The sequence below is a fragment of the Lynx rufus genome, unplaced genomic scaffold (assembly GCF_022079265.1).
Source record: "Lynx rufus isolate CCGP_SWC_20201006 ecotype Redwood Valley unplaced genomic scaffold, mLynRuf1.p SCAF_7, whole genome shotgun sequence".
Taxonomy (NCBI): Eukaryota; Metazoa; Chordata; class Mammalia; order Carnivora; family Felidae; genus Lynx; species Lynx rufus.
The window spans coordinates 35,265,773-35,282,604 of NW_025814889.1; the positions used below are offsets into that span (position 1 = coordinate 35,265,773).

General features: G+C 46.6%; 1 protein-coding gene across 12 annotated transcripts in view; it reads right to left on the reverse strand.

Annotated features, from left to right (window-relative positions):
* Window positions 1-16,832, reverse strand: part of CACNA1C (calcium voltage-gated channel subunit alpha1 C) — a 662,038-nt gene that overhangs the window by 249,048 nt on the left and 396,158 nt on the right. For all 12 annotated transcript variants that reach the window (XM_047065565.1, XM_047065566.1, XM_047065559.1 and 9 more), the window contains exons 4-5: window positions 8,310-8,449; window positions 1,096-1,235 (exon numbers count right to left, since the gene is read on the reverse strand). In XM_047065565.1, the coding sequence (XP_046921521.1) occupies window positions 1,096-1,235; window positions 8,310-8,449 (280 nt within the window). The remainder of the gene's footprint in view (window positions 1-1,095; window positions 1,236-8,309; window positions 8,450-16,832) is intronic.

Here is a 16,832-nt window from a genome sequence, read left to right on the forward strand (position 1 = left end):
GGAAGATCTTTTCACTCTTCTGTGCATGTACAGAAAGAATTGAACAGGTTACTATAAGGTCCTTCACACTTGTATGGTAAAGGTTGTGTTCAGAGGACCTCTTTGTTTTCCTGTCCCCTGCTCCCATCTCTAAGCTAGTCTGATTTCAGCCCAGTCCTAGGGACCTCCTTTACCTTGAGTTATGGGCCAGATGATGGAGCTGACTTGAGAGGGAAAAATCTCAGCATACAAGTCCATAATTGTGCTCAGATCCCACCAACTCATCAAGGAGGAGTGGAAAGAGGAGCTCTTGGAAAGCTCACTTAACCCCAAGGAACAACTTGGTCTGGGCTTTGCTGGAGCAAAGCTGGGTGCCCGAAGCTGCTGTGTTAGTTGCCTGGGGCTCATCCATGGTGGGATAGGCGTCTGGAGGAAGAGCTTGAAGAGGAGCTGTCCAGGTGACTGTTATCCAGATACACAATAGACAATATCTCTCTGAAGCCCTTTTGCTTGATTCAGAGAGCTAAACACCCTCCACCCTCTGGCAAAACCAGTTCTACAAAGACAGGTAGCCTGTCCATAAATAGGGCTTCTGAAACCAGAAATGTCCCATTTGACATGAAAGAAGGAAAGGGTTGAGAGAAATGGCAAACAGAACTTTTTTGAACATCCACTGATGCTTTTCAGATTGTTCTTTGGAAAAATACAGGAAGTAGAGATAATCTCATAGGCTAAAATACCTTGCGAGCCTTGGGGATTAGCCTTCTCTACTCACCTGGCTCCTTTGCTGAAAATGTATTTTAATTCCCAGCCCAGGGCCTTGAGGGGATTGCTCAGATGGCCAAGGGATTGCTTTCTCTGTTGTAGGCTGTCTTCATTTGGCTGCGTGACTGCTGTGGATTTTTTCCAGGTGTTTAGAGGAGCTGGGACCACAGTGTGTCTTAATGGACTCATATCAGAGTTAGGTTCTTTAAAGCAAAGGAATTCATTTAAGAAAAGCCCCCTCCATTTATATGAAATCAGTTTTCTTTGCAAAGTGCTCCCGGCAATTCAGCAAAAGAAAGCAGAGGGTGGTGACAAGATAACACTGTAAACAAGAATAATGGCTTTACTTACTTGGGACTCCAGACACCAGCCGCAAGGGGCGCAGCACGCGGAATGCCCTCAGTGCCTTCACATCAAATCCAGCTCCTTTCCCTCCTAGAGCATTTGCCCCGTCAGCTTTGGTGGCTTGTTCTAAAATTGCACTAAAAAGCCTAGAAGAGAAGAAGGGGAGAAGGAGCTGTCAGACTCTGAATTCTCTGAAGGAAGCCTGGGACAGCAGAGTTCGCAGGTGCCTCCAGCCTGGGAACCAGTGCCAAGGTGTGTGGGGGGAAGGGACTGTGACCATCATAAGATGACATTCCCTCAGTGTGGGTATCACCCAAGGGACATATCCACTGCCTAGAAAGGTCCGAGAGGGGATAGGCAGGCCATTTGTAGTCATAAAGTTGTGCATGAACACAAATGGCTTTGTATAAGCTAGGTGGCCTGCATAGAAGTGTAAAGCCACTAAAGTTTGCAGTAGTGCCTCTGTCCCTTTGTGGTGTCCTCTCCCCACTCCAGGATTCCTAAAGCCGGCCCTCACGTGGCCAGGAACCACATCCTCTTTCCTCCCCACTTACTTTCTTACTCCTAACAATTCCCTTTTGATTTAAACTGGGCACAAATAAATGATAGCATAGAAACTGGCTTTGTGCTGCGGATATAAGGATGGGAAACTGACCACTGGCTTTAGTAACATGCAGACCACTTAGACTTTGAAACATCTGTTTGGTGGAGTGATGGGGACAATGCCTAATAGATATGGGTCCAAGAGAAGACAGCAAGAAAAGTTTGAGACAGCTCTAACACAACTATAATGCAAGCCACAAATTTGAGCCATATATGTAATTGAAACTTTCTAGATTAGCCATATATGTAATTGAAACATGTGGCTGGTGGCTACAGTATGGACAACCCTTCTGACGAGCTTTGCTGTCAAAGGTGGTAGAAGAAAAAAGATGGTTACAGGAGAGGGTGTGGAATCAAGAGAGTTGTGTTTGCTTTAATTTTTAAAAAATGTTTATTTACTTTTGAGAGAAACAGAGAGAGAGACAGAGGCATGAGCAGAGGAGGGGCAGAGATGGAGACACAGAATCCGAAGCAGGCTCCAGGCTCCGAGCTGTCAGCACAGAGCCTGATGCGGGGCTGCAACTCACAAATCGTGAGATCATGACCTGAACCGAAGTCGCACGCTCAACCGACTGAGCCACCCAGGTGCCCCAAGTAGTGTTTGCTTTTAAATGGGAGATACAGCAACATTTTTATATGTGATGGGAGTTATGTAACAGAGACAGGTGATCTGGCAATGCAGAAGTGAGGGAATAATTACTGGAAGGATTGATACCCTTCAGTAGGCAGGAAGGTATCTCATGTACCCTGAGGGGTATTGGCCCTAGATAGGAGAAGGGATGGTTTATCATGGTTCTAGTAGGAGGGCACATTATAGCGGTACAGATGTTATCCTGATTGCACCTGTTTTTTCAGGGAAACAGGGAGCAAGGTCATCAGCTGAAAATGCAAATGAGGAGTGGGTACTGGAAGTTTGAAGGGTGAGGCAAAGGTATAAAAGAATCACCAAAGAAAGCAAAGAGTGAATGAGGAAGGCACATGTAGTAGGATTGCCAGATATCATCAAGGACCTATTTGAAGTTGGTGGTCATGACTGTAAAGTGAAACCCACCAGCTCAGCTTTAAGTTTCTCTACCCCTTTCAATGGCATAGCTTCAGGTACCAGAGGGATCTCCATCTAGTTGTATTTGATTGTGGTTGGTGTTTTTCCAAATGAGCAAGGTAGATGAATAGAAAAATGAGGAAGTTGACTGTACATGGTAGTGAGAGATTATGATGGGCTGGGCATTTAAGCTGGTTAAAAGGAGGACTGGACACAATGGGTGGAGGAACAGAGAGAATGGGACAGGGTGAATGGATTGTCAGAGTCAAAGTGCAAGAGGGAATAAGCTGGAAATATGGGTGGTATTGTTTACAGAGTGGGATGTTTGGTTTGACATTATGGGGGAGGGCTCAGTTATTTCTTATGGCAGGGATAGTGGCTATAACCATGGGAGTGTGCAGCTGGAGTCAGGATGGAGTCAGGGTCGCTGGGTGGGTAAGATATCAAGGAACCAAGAAGCTACTGGAAGGGACAGTAGCAATACTAAGTTTGGAGAGAATGGGAATGAACCAAGAGCTCATGTCTTCAAGGAATAGAGTCCCATAGAGGCCTACAGAGTATCCCATAAGGAGAAGTAGGGGTAGAAGGGTCTGATCACACACATTAAAACTGGAAGTTGCTAGGGAAGGGGAGGGGTAGCCATCTGAAAGCAGAAATAAGAGAAACACAGGGCCCTTCTCCTGACCTCTGGGTTGTGGAACAAGGCATTTGGGAGAGAGTGGTAATCTCTTGAGAGAATGCAAGGGAGGCCGGACTCTTGGGGGGCGTCAGGGAGTTAAATGAGAGGCCAGAGACAAAGCTGAGGGTTTAGGGCAGCACTTGGGCCATCTGCTCTGTAAATGAAGTTTTGTTGGAGTTCAACTACACCCATCGTTTACATATTGCTGTTGTCTATTGCTGTTTTCTCACTAAAGTTGAATAGTTGGGACAAAGAGTACGTGGTTTGCAAGCTGAAAATGGGCATGTTGCCCTTTATAGAAAATGTTTGCTGACACCTGAATGGGCGATGGCTTGTGGGGAGCAGAGGGCACAGTGGAAAGGTTTCAGCGGGATGGAGAGGGAGAAGGGGTCAGAAGATGCAGAGAACCATGTGGGAATGGGAACCTGGAATCTTGGGCTTTTTGTGGTGACCAAGAAAATTAGGGGAAAGAAAAGACACACAGGGCAATTTCTGCCCTTTGTACTAGAGATGACCACCGATTCACTGTCAGTAGAGTGTGTGCTGGGTCATGGCCTAGGGTCAGGGGGAAGCCCAGGTATCAGACTGGGTCCCCACATCTGGCCTGAACTGAAGACCAGGGCAACTTTGTTCTTGAGGAATAGGCTTGAGCTCCTTAAATGACTCATGCCCCAGGGAACTAGATCTGAAAACAGGGGAGGCTGCAGCTAGGGACCTAGCTTTGAAGAAACTCAAATCCAGGCAGGGCCCAGCAATTGAGGGAGTTGGTCTAGATTAAGGATTTCCAAACTGTGCTCCATGGATCCCCTGGGGATATCTTGGACAGCAAGGCCAGAGAAAAGTGGCTGGAACACAGTGGCTTTCATGGGCCTTTGAGTAAGGCTTTAACAATGGGTTCTGCAGCTAAAAAGTTTGACAACACTGACCAGACCACATCTAAAGTCTTTCTTGGTCCTGTGATTCTTTCAGCTCAGCTTGGCAATTTGATGGTGTCATATGTTAGCTGGTGACATCCTGAACCCCAGGCAGAGTTGCCTTGATGAGGGGAGTGGGCTTCTTTCTCTGCAGAGAAATGTTCTTTCCACTGAAGTCTAGATTACTGAAATCTTAGAAAATGGAGACTAGTTTGCAAGTTTGTCAAACAGCATTCTAAATCCAAACCAGATTTGGTTCCTAGTATTTCCTGGAAGAAAGCAATATGCTTATTAGAGTACAAGTTGTTCACAAAATATTATTCATTGAAGGGAACAGAGGTTAGACAACTTTTTTCTCTTTTCCCTGTCCCAACTTGATGCGGACACTTTATTAAGTGCCTGATTTTAATTTTTAAGGGGTAGAAAATTCAGGAATGGGTCTAGGAGGTGTTCTTGGCTTGTAGGGACTGGTGTGTTTTCCTTGATTAGGCACTGTAAAGCCCAAACCACTGCTTTGTGCCTACCTGTCCCTAAGGGCTGCGTTTAGATGTGGATGCTTGGTCATGGGTGGGGGCAGAATTCTCCAGGAGTTGTGTCTGGCAGTTTCCTAGCTGGACATTGGAGCTTTTTAAAAGAGACCAATGAGGCTCTAGAGGGCCCAGTGAGTCAGAAGAGCAGGGCCACCATATTGGGAGGAAGACAGGAGCAAAAGCCCCTGTGGCTGGAGTAGAGTGTCTTGAGCAGGGGATCTAGTGAAGATCCTGAGGTCCCTGGGTTGGGTAGGGAGAGGCCTCTGAAGTCCTCCCCACTTTCATTTAGTAGGCCCATCTCCACACTGTACCAAGGAAACTCTTCCACTTTGGGAAGGAAATGTGACCGGCTTGTGGGGGGGAAGGAAATGCCTCTTGTCCCAGGACCCCAGCATGGCAATGCAGAAATGAGAGAGCAGCTCTTAGCCTGGCACTCAGGCAGCAGGCAGGCACACCCACCTGTCTCCAGGGCCAGGCAGACCCCCTTCTGATCGTAGAAGGGCAGAAGAAACCTTCCCCTAAGTAGCTGTAGATGAGGAGCCCAGGGAGTAGATACTTCCCAGGAGACATAAGGGAAGCAGAGGGATATCCATTTAATGTTATAAAAAGGGCAGGAAAAGAAGGTACAGCTGAAAGAGGTGGTTGAGCTATGCTGTGTGTGTGTGTGTGTGTGTGTGTGTGTGTGTGTGTGTGTGTGTGTGTGATTTTTCCAGTTAGAAGAATGGGCAGAGATAGATTGATTGATTGGTTGATTGATTTAAGGTTTATTTATTTTTGAGAGAGAGAGCATGAGTGGGGGAAGTGCAGAGAGAGAGAGAGAGAATGAGAGAGAGAGAGAGAGAGAGAGAGAGAGAGAGAAAGAGAATCCCAAGCAGGCTCCAAGCCCAGCATGGAGGCCAGCACAGGGCTCAATCCCACGACCATGAGATCATGACCTGAGCTGAAATCAAGTGTCGAACACTTACCAACTGAGCCAGCCAGGTGCCCGAGGCTGAGATTTAGATTAGACAGAGAGCCCCATGGGACCACTGCCCTTGGAGAAGAGAAACTAGGTGTCAAATATGTCCATGTGTGAGATCAATGGGGAAAAAGCCCAGAGGGTCATGGTGAACCACAGGCTCAGCAACCACCAGCATCATAACTTTTGTGGCCTAAACAATCTACCAGAGGCATTGTTTTGTTTTGTTTTGTTTTGTTTTAAAATATGATTTATTGTCAAATTGGTTTCCATACAACACCCAGTGTGCATCCCAACAAGTGCCCTCCTCTGATCTTTTTGAAGGGGGCCTCTTCATCAGCCTCATGGCCTAGACCCCAGGAAGATGTGACTGAAACCTGGGCTGACTCCACAAAAAGTCTGCCCTCTGTGCTTATGGGGAGGAACAGCAAGGCGAGGGTCCAACCCAGCAAAAGACGAGCAAGTGTCACCAAGTGTGCAACTGCATGACAAGGCCCCTCTAGGGCTCCCTTTTGAGGTCTGCCCTGTGCCTCTTGTTTCCACCTCCCATGCTGTAGGTAGGGCCATGAAGGGGGCAGAGCGCTGTATGCACTCAACTCTAACTCATTTCCATAAACATGAGAAGAACATGTAGCTTCTCTGCCTAAACAAAGTTGGTCCCTGCAGGCACCCTCAACTCCTGATAAATCTCATTCCTGGGGCTCTTTTCTATGTGTTAAAGGTCCCCTGGGGCCTGAGGCCTAGAGAAAGACACTGAATTTGAAGGGATTTAGGGGCATTTGGAACAAGGCACCTCAAAGGCCTTTGCTATGGCTTACTGAGTTAATGCAAGGTGTTTGTTCAGTTCTTCTTTGTTTATCCTGGCATGAACAAAAGCAGCAAGATCTCTTAGAGCTGCATCCTCACTCTGAGTCCTCTGGAGCCAGATCTATTCCTGGCAAATACTCCAAGAATTTTGGTGCTTCTCATGTCACCCAAATAGCCCTGATGCTAATGTGGCCAAAGTGTGTCATTCATAGGCTGCACAAAAAAAAAGACAACAAAGAAAACCCCTAAAACAGTTCCAAACAACCCAAATAGCCATCCAGATGGCCAGAGACAAGGAAATAACTTCTAAATGATCTTGATTTTCTCTTGTTATTTCTTGCAGGAAAGACCAGTCAGTCCCATGAGAGAATGAGCAGTGAGTGCTATGGAGGAGTCCAGAAGGACCTATGTCTTCACTGGGATGGCACAAATGGCATCAATCAAAAATAGGCTCCTGGGATATGAGCCTGATGACATATTGACCTTGACACTGAAGCCTGTCAGAACTCCAAGGGAGTAAAAATGCAAGGTGGCCACTGTGTGACCACTCTCTGGGTTCAGAGTAATAGCAGATCAGTTCAAAGAAGCCAGCTTGTTCCTCAAGTAGGATCTGCTGTAAAGGTGCCCTCCCCTCACAAAATAGATGACTGGTTGGAACTTCATGAACTGTGTCTTAGTAAATGACATTTTGCATAGCACATGCAGGCCTGTTTAGGGACAAACATTTCATAGACAGGCACCTGGGTGGCTCAGTCAGTTGAGCATCCGACTTCAGCTCAGGTCACGATCTCACGGTTCGTGAGTTCGAGCTCCACATCGGGCTCACTGCTGTCAGCCTGTCCATGCAGAGCCTCCTTCAGATCCTCTGTCCCCCTCTCTCTGCCCCTCCCCAACTTGCACTCTCTCAAAAATAAATATTTAAAAACCCAAATATTTCATAAAGAATCTTTTTGCAAAGTTACTAATTCCTTGATAAGGAGATCATCACTTCTAAATTTTATTTACAGTTGCTTACATTGTTTTATTTTTTTTAAAGGCATATATTGACTTTGCTTCACCTTTTGCCACAGCAAAGCATCCCTCTAGGGAAAGGTGTTTTTGGCTCTAGTTGGGTCACCCACGACATTGGCCCTTCATAGTTCTCTGCTTTCTCCTCACCCTTTTATCTTGAGCAGCCTGTTTCCTGGGACCCTGGACAAGGCCCACTGAAGAGGTGAGAGCAGGCATCTACAGGACAGTGTGTGCCAGCCTCGCCCCACCACCATGCTCACAGGCAGGCTGGACTAACCCTGCTCAGGGATGTGGCAGGGAAACCAGTCTGAAGAGGTGTTGGGCCAGATGTGGTTGGAGACAGAATAAAAGACCTTAAGCAGAGGACTCAGCTGCATGGAGGACACTGAGTTTCATTAAAAGCACTCAGATTCCACTCCTGTGTGTGTCTGTGCACATGAGTGCACATGTGTGAGCATGTGCGTGTGTGAAGGAGGTGTTCCTAGGTAAGAGATCTTTTCCCTTTGGAGAAAGTCTGAATTCAAAGTGACTTTTAATAGATCCTCTCATCTTGCCTAGAGCCCAGTGCTACTGTGACCAAACCAAAAAGAGATACAAATACAGAAGGAAAAGGAGATATGCATTTGTTGATGGTAAGGGGTAAGGGGAGGGAATAGAGAAAGGTAGTTATACTTACCCTACAACCACAATTATAAAATCTAGTAAATTCCAGCCATTGCGGAGGTAAGCGTTGGGGTGAAAGAGAAGTCCATAGGCTATTACTTTTAAAAACGCTTCCACGGTAAAAATTATGAGAAAGAGATATTCCACTCGTTCCTAAGAAACAAAAATAGAAAAGAGAGAAAAATAGTCATTAGATTGGGGGTTTGTAACTTCTGAACCAGTAGAGCACACAAGCAGGTGGAGGAGAATGCTGTTCCCTCTGTGGTAGGATCTAGGGGGACACTGGGTGGGACCCCCAAACCAGATTACCAACTCCACAGTCTGTTTCAACCTTAGAGCTCCAATCCACTGGGCATTAAGGTTTTTTTTTTTTTTTTTTTTTTTTTTAGTCTTCAAATGCCCCCTGTTAAAATGCAAATATTAGGGTGGTGGAAAAATTACACATTTTGGAGAAACATCTTATTTAGTTCATCAGTGAACGTTTCATTTCTCAGAAGAGACCTCATAATGTCTTGATCTAGAGGGAAATGATGTCAGGACAGAGAACACGGCTGAGAAAGGAGGGAACAGGACCACAAACAGTGTATTACAATACTGAGGTGACAAATCCTGAGGATAACAGAAGCTGCCTTGGAGAGTATGCTAATCAAGATCTCCAAAATGACAGGACAGAAACACAACCACAAAGAAGTTGAGACACTGAAAATCTAACAGCAGCTCAAACAGAGCCAATCTGCTCATATACACTGACCCTGAATTTGAAGTCTCTGTCTTTCTTGAGAAAATAAAAAAATCTTTGTCCAAAGACACAGACCAGGTCAGTCAAGAAAATCAGCATTTCTAGGATGGAGGCAGGCACTGGGGTGGGGCAGTGAAGGGAAAAGGCTCAGCTGTTTTTTCAAGGGTGGGAGGTAGTCTTTTTCCTCCCTCTGCCATCTTGAAGGCTTTGCATTTAAGGATGAAGCTCCTGTCCCTGGGAGCCCACACGTAACAGGACAAACTCTTTGGCTCAATTAGAGCGAGCCGACTCTGTGCTGATTCACTGGCTTCCCTCACCACTAATTGCTTTCTCCCACAACCTTGTTCCCAGTGCATAGCCTTAATGGCCCCCACCAGGCAAAGGCTGCCTGGATGCCTTCATGCTCCACTGCTCGCCTCTGCAGGAGCCTCAGCTCATCTCACACTGGAGCCACAAAACACCAGTCCACATGGCATTCAGCCACAGGTTGAAAGCCTGATTACAGGCTCCAATGGGCACTAGGCTCAGAACCCTCAGACCTATCTTCCCATCCTCTGTTGGATCACACAGAGCTCACCAAAGACCTCCAGGTCTCACCCACACTGTGGAGAGGGGGCATCACCTGGGAAGGCACACCCCCTCCTGCCTTGCCTGCTGGGAGGGGGCTCCAAGACCAGGGACATTGGTAGCCTAATGGATAGCTCTGTTGGGAGACGCCTGACCACACATGTGCCTGTGCTCCCATCCATTTTTTCCCTGATGCACTAGACTTGGAGTGAGTGCCAGCCTCACTGCGTCCGGCTTTGGGTGAAGCAGTTTGAAGTTGCAAAGTCTAAAAATGCAGAATTCTGGGCCCTATCCAGACCTACTAAAGTAGATGTCCTGGCTATGGAGCCTGGAAATGTGCATTGCAGACAATTCTAGGTGTTTCTGAGGCACCCAAAAGTTTAAGAACCACTGGCTCATGTGCTGATGAAGGTCCTGATCAGGCAGTAGCTGTGGGAAGGGGATGGAGAATCCAGAATTAACGAGCACCTCAGGGGCAGACTTGTGTTTTACTTACTACCCATTACAGCATCATAAGGTTGGTCTGGGGATGTGGCTGCATGGGGTGGGGGAGATGACCCAGGAACCAATAGTAGTATGTGGGAGCCTCTGGTCTTTTAAAATTAGGTGATTTGGGGGTTAAAATATCTATTAGGACAGTGTTGAAAGCATGTTACAAAAGGGCACAGTGCAACCTGAGGAAACTTGTGTAAGGTGTGTGTGTGTGTGTGTGTGTGTGTGTGTGTGTGTGTGTAGAGCCTCAGGTAATACAGGCATCTGATTGGCTGGAGTGAAGGCTAAGAGGAAGTGGGGCTGGAGAGGTTGGTAGGAGGAAGATGACCAGGGGTTTTGTGGCTACACCTGCGTGCTTGAATTCTACACTGAGGAGATAGTGAATGATGGGGTTAGATGTGTATTGTAGTCTGGCACTGGTCTATGTAAGGAGGGTGGTGATGGGGTGGGAGGATTTGGGGGGAGGTGACCCATGTAGAGATCATGGAGGCTTGAGCCAAGGTAGGCATTGGGATTGGTGAGAAGTAGGTAGGTAGGTTTGAGAGACAGAAGGATGTAATTTGGTTTCTGGTTGCATATCGGGGTTGGGGGAAGAGGCAGTGAAAGAAATGCACTGCCCCACTCCCTGAGGTTCCTAACTTGGGTGACTGTGGATGGTGATGCCTCTCACTGCAGAGGGGGACATGAGGGGAGAGACAGCAGTTCTGGACTTGCTGAATTAAAGCATTTGTGGGACATTTAGTTGGGACTACTGGTCATCAGACATACAGAATGGGGGTTCAGGAGGAGTTTGGCTTTCAGGGGAGGCCTGGATGAGGTTGCCCTGGGAAAGTGTGCAGACTATAGAGAGGGGAGATGAGGCCGGAACGCCTCTCCATAAGGGGCAATCTCATCCCAGGAAAGTGCTTTCACATTATGGGAATGCACCTCCTTGGCACAAGTTACAGGATTCTGCTTAAAGCCATGGGGTTGGAGAGATACAAAGAATCTTACAGGGTATCTAATCAACCTCCTCATTTGAAAAACCGGGATGCTGATAAGATCCCAGCCAGGGAGGTAAATGCTGAAGATGGGAAACCAGATTTCCTGACCCTAGGTCCAAATGTCCATTCATCTCATCTTGCCTTCTTGAGTGCCAGGGATCTCACTGGTCCCTGTTTATCTCTCAAAGACACAACTAGGTCAGAGTCCTCATGCTAAGTTGTTTAAAGATCTGAGATAGAACTGAAAAGGATACAGGGGACCAGTAGGATGGGGTCTGGATGAAGAATCCTGAGAAGGGGCAGGTGCCTGCTGCAGTGTCTGGAACGCAGTCATCTGTGCTGCTGAGTGTGTGTGCTCTGGTGGCTGTACTGTATTCCTTCTGACCTTAGGGGCATGAATGCCCTTAAAGTTATTCCCACCCCAACCCCAAACCCAAGAAAGAAAGAAACAAAAATATAAACAAGTGAAACAGCTTGGTTGATTCTTTCAAAACATATGTTGTGTTGCCATAGAAACATCTAAGGGCAAAAATGAATGGAGTAGAGAAATGCAAAAGTTTGTCTGAAACCATCCTCTTGCTGCACTGATATCTCAGCATCTCTGGTCCTGTGAATACACACTCCTTCACAGCCCTCCTCCTGCCTGAATTCTGAGGCCAGAGCTGTGTGCTCTCCCGAATGCTGAGGGGCCACAGAGCTCTTTGAGAATGCACAATATTCAGCTTGTGAACTCGCCCTTTTTTTAATGTGATTTTGGGAACTCGGGAACTTTGGGAGCCAGCTTGGAACAGACTAAGATTCCACTCCTACTGTTCTGTGTTGAGGCTGAAAAGGGTCAAAGAGAAGAGAGGATGGACCACAGAAACTATGGCGTGGAAACTCTCTGACCGTCAAGGCTGGAATGGAAGTCCATTAGAATGGAGTCCCAGGGCTCCTTCAGGACCCCTCCCCCAAAGTATGGGTGAAGTCCTACCTGCCTGGGGCAGGTGTGATGACTTCAGCCTTTCAGATGCTCTGGTCTTCCTCTCTTCCTGTCACCTTCTCTTCCTATAGTATCTTCCCATCTTTCCCCTTATTATTTCCTTCCCATTTTCATCTTCTTTTCCCTTTCTTTCCTCTCTTCCCTGCTGATTTATCAGCGTTACCACTGGAAGCTGGGGTCCATGGGAATACCCATGTATGAAATATTTAGAAAAATTCAGTGGAGAGAGAGTCTCAGATCCCAGGAACCATGATGTCTTCTAAACACTTGTGGAACTAATAGACACTTGTGAGTACAGGCTATCTTAGTTTTCCACTTATCTTTTCATGTACACATATCCTATCTTTCAACTACATTATAAGCTTCTATAGGACAGAGACTCAATTATCTTTTGATGGTAATAATCTTGATTCTGGTACCACTGGCTTTGTGTGTGTCTTTGGGTAAGTCACTTTACTTTGCTGGGTCTGTCTCATCTATAAAAGAACTAGCTAAGCATCAAAAAAATGCAATGCCGCAGAGAGCCCTAGGCTTACACAGTGCTGCTTGGGAGGAGTTACAGGCTAGGGAAGGCTGAGAAAATGGGGCTTTGCTCACTGACCCCACCACCACCTTGAACCAGACCAGTGCCATTTTAACCCACATGCAAAGTTGTCCAGAGATCCTGACAGTTCAAAAGAGTCCAGAGAACCAATATGATGGGGTGTGGACAGAGACTACACACAAAAAAGAAGTAGCCATCTCTTCCTGACTAGCCTGGAAGATGTTTATTGTCTTTATAAGCTGGTTTCTTCATGAGATTTTATTTGAGAGGAGGACTCAGTGCTTTTTTGTTTGTTTGTTTTTCTTGGAACTCTGAACATGAATTCCAAAGTAGTAGAGGACTTCCGAAGTCTCTTCACAATTCTATGGCAAGTAAGGATGCCAATCCCTGGTGTCTTTGCAGTTCTGCCTAAGGCACAGTCAAATTCCAAGACACAGAAAGGAACAAAGAGTTCCTTTCCTCATTGTTCTGAGGATCACTATAAATACAAATAGATTTAATAATAAAATGATCCTTCAGTAAAGAGATTATTCATATTTATGCTTTAGGAGAACACAGACTCCTTGTGAACAGAAGCCATGCCAGGGTAGAGCTCCTTGGACAAGGACAACCATGGAGAGCCTGCCATGTCTATACACGTGTGCACATTTCTGCACACACACATGTATGGCACAGCTGGGCGATGCCCACCATCTGTGTTGAACACTGTAGAGCTCATATCTGCTATATAACAGCCAAGGTGTGAGAATTCATACTAAAGAGAGCCTGTGTGTATTCACTTAAATTTATGCAAGTGTATTTATTGAAGCTGCCAAGATTTCTACACCAAACAGAATTGATGAGAAGCCCAGTCATATAATTCCATCTCAGTACAAGGTGCAAAGACAAGAAACACAATAATAATGAGCCAAGCAGCACACCTTATATTCCAGATTGTTTCAAACTTAAGTACCATTCAATCTGACCTCTAAATACAGCCTCCCGACTATCTCTAATGAAGGGAGATAAAGAAACTGGAATACCTTAGTTCCTCCAGTTCTTCTCTCCTCCCTCCTCTCCTTCCTTCCTTCCTTTCTTCCTTCCTTCCTTCCTTCCTTCCTTCCTTCCTCCCTCCCTCCCTCCCTCCCTCCCTCCTCTCCTTCCTTCCTTCCTTCCTTCCTTCCTTCCTTCCTTCCTTCCTTCCGAGGGTCACAAGCATTCCTGAGTGTCTGCTCTGCCCCACACCACTTGCTGCACTGCAAGTGTGTCTCTTAGGACACTGAGGGACTTGACAGAATATAAGAAGCAGGAAGGACCTCATAAAAGGACATGCATGCCCCAAGCTCCTCATTATATAGAAATAAGAGGACTTGTCCAAGGCCACACATCTACCTCATGTGATGAGGACTTGCATTTCCTGATGGCTGGTCTGGTGCTCCTTCTACTATAGGACAGCTGTCTCTGTCTGTGAGATGACTGAAATCCTGGATTATTGTACCTATCAGGGACTGGTGGGCACCCAGATGGCATGGCTCAAGGGTTGGTAGCAGGAATCTCCAAATATTCCCCTCTCCTTGGGTCTCTACTGGTGCCTAGAATTCAGCCATTAGGAAGCCTTTCTTCCATCAGTGGATGAAGGATATTCATACAATGGAATATTAGTCAGTCATAAAAAGAAATAAAGTTCTGACACAGGCTACAGTATGGATGAACCTTGAAAGCATTATACTAAGTGAACGAAGGCAGTCACAAAAGAGCAAACATTGTATGATTCCACTTATGTGAAAAGTCTAAAATGGGTAAATTCAGAGAGACAGAAAGTAGTTATGAGGTTACCAGAAGGTGGAGGGAGGGAGGAACTGTTTCAGGGCATGGAAAACTTTGGACATAGATAGTGGTAATGGGTGTACAACACTGGGAATATAATTAGTGCCGCTGAAGTGTACACTTAAAAATGGTTAGAATGGCAGATTTTATTTTATATATAGTTTACCATAGTGAAAAAAAGAGAAGCATTCCTTCGGATCTTAATTTTCCAACTTTTAAAGGTCTCCACCTAAAGTATATGAGGTCATGTTTAAATCTGTGTCAACCTCCACCTTAACAGGGACTAGTTTATCAGAAAGCTGACAGTGTGGTCTTTTGTGAAACCCTAGACAGATGCCTGGGGCACCTGGATTGGGAAGAAGGGGGCTTGGAAGGGAGGTGGGAGGCCCCTGAAGACAACTGCTTCAATTTCACAATTCTTTGAGGGCAGGCCCTTCCCAAGGGCATTATATAGAAGCCTTATTTAGAAGGTGCCTGGTGGTTCAAATAGTCTGGCCTTAAGACTCAGGACTTCTAGTAAAGGAAGGGGGGACAGGACAAACCACTTAATAGTCTAAGAGTAAAGCAACTTTGAAAAAAATTTCATCTATTTATTGAGGGCAAGTAGCAATTGAGGCTGAGTGAGCTGAAAAGTGTGCCAGTGCCATTGGTTTTATAGTAGTTCAGTTTAAAAAAATAAAAATAAAAACTCTCCTCCAACTGGACTATTTTTCCATGCTTATCCATGATGCTAAGTTGAAGAGACTTACCCACTTACTAATTTCTCAAGTTCACATCTTCCTACCTGGAGGCCAGCCTTGCCTCAGCTGCCCCAGCACAGTTCCAGAGCACCAAGCGGGCTATCTCAGATGTTGGGGACCTGGCCTGTCTGTTCCTCCTGGGCCCTTCACTGCCTCTATCTCCAAGACAGCATCTCTGTCCATCCCTGGGTCCCTTCTGAGGCCAGGCTTCTCAATGTAATGCCCCATAGAGCAGAGACTGGCTGGCTTAAGTTCTTTATCTGGTGTTCAGCATGTGATCAGTACAGAGGGAACAGTCAACCTTTGTCAGGTGCTGCCTGTGTCACCTTCTTGGAGTGCCCAAATGGCATGTGGGCCAGCCTCCTACCCACAGCAGGAGTCCCTCCCTTCAACCTCCTCCATCTCACGCTGTCGTTTGCTTATAAGGCGGCCCATCCTTAACAGGGCAGCCCTGGCTGTCAGAGTATGGCCAGTCCCTTCCTCTCCCAAAAGTTCACTCTGGCTCAGGGATATTACCCTTTCTTTGGGGGTAATGGAGTGGAGAGGGTGACAGATATTACCAATCAGGGTTGAATTACTCCTGGGGACAATGGGGGATTTGCTTAGTGACCTGTGGGCTAGAATGTAATTTACCAAATGGAGGGTTGGGCAGGAATGGCCTCAAAACCTTCATAAATGTCCACTTCTTTTGAGGAGTCAGACCAATACCTGGCTCAGGGAAATGGACCCTGTCTTTTCTGCCTGTCTCCACTGCCCATCTCCATCTAGGCCTCCATCATTGGTTGGATATTAAGGGAGCTTCCTAACCCTTCCCATCGATATCTACACTGGTTTACTGTGTAAAAACTTTCAACAGCCCCCCTCTGCCTTAAAATGGAATGTAGCCCCCTTCGCCTGGCCCCCAGGTCTATCACAGTCCAACCCCACTTGTCCCTCTGGCCTCATCCTCAGCCACCACCCTGAGCTGTAGCCACACCAGAAGGCTCACCACATTCATACCAGAAAGGCTGTTTACATGCAACTCTCTTCTTGTCCTGACAAGCCCCACCCCTTTCTCTACCTGACAGACTCCTTCTCAGATCTAAGCCAGCTCAAATGTCATCACCTTGTCTGGACCTCTCAACCCTCCCTTGCCTCTTCTGCCCCCAGTGGGCTGGAATATCAGTCCCTCCCGCAGCTGCAAGCACCTTTTCTTCAGATGATAGCACTCACCACAATGTGTGTGTTTTCTATGTGTTTCTCCTCTCCAGGGGCAGAGGGACTGCAGGGCAGAAGCAAGTGTCTTTGTCACCTTTGGTTAAGAAGTGTCTTTAAATGAAAGGAAAAGTGACAGAGGAAAGAGGGCTTTGGAGTCAGATACACCTGGGATCAAATTGTTTCTCCATGATCAGCTACATAATCTTTCCAAACTTTGGCTTCTTAACAGTAGAGTGGGAATAGTGGTAATTATGAGAAGCAGAAACCAGAGTCATCACTCAAATGGTAGCTGCTGTCATAACTGTCATCCTGGCACCTGCACACAGTAGGTGTTCTGCACACATTGTGAAGTGGACGTCCCTGCTCTTGAAGACTTTGAGCATCCTCCACTGAGGTCCTGGCTCTGCTTGTTTCCATGATGCCCTGCTGGGCAGCTGGAGTGGCCAGCAGCACTGGCCCTGCTACTTCTCCTTGTTTCCTCCGCTG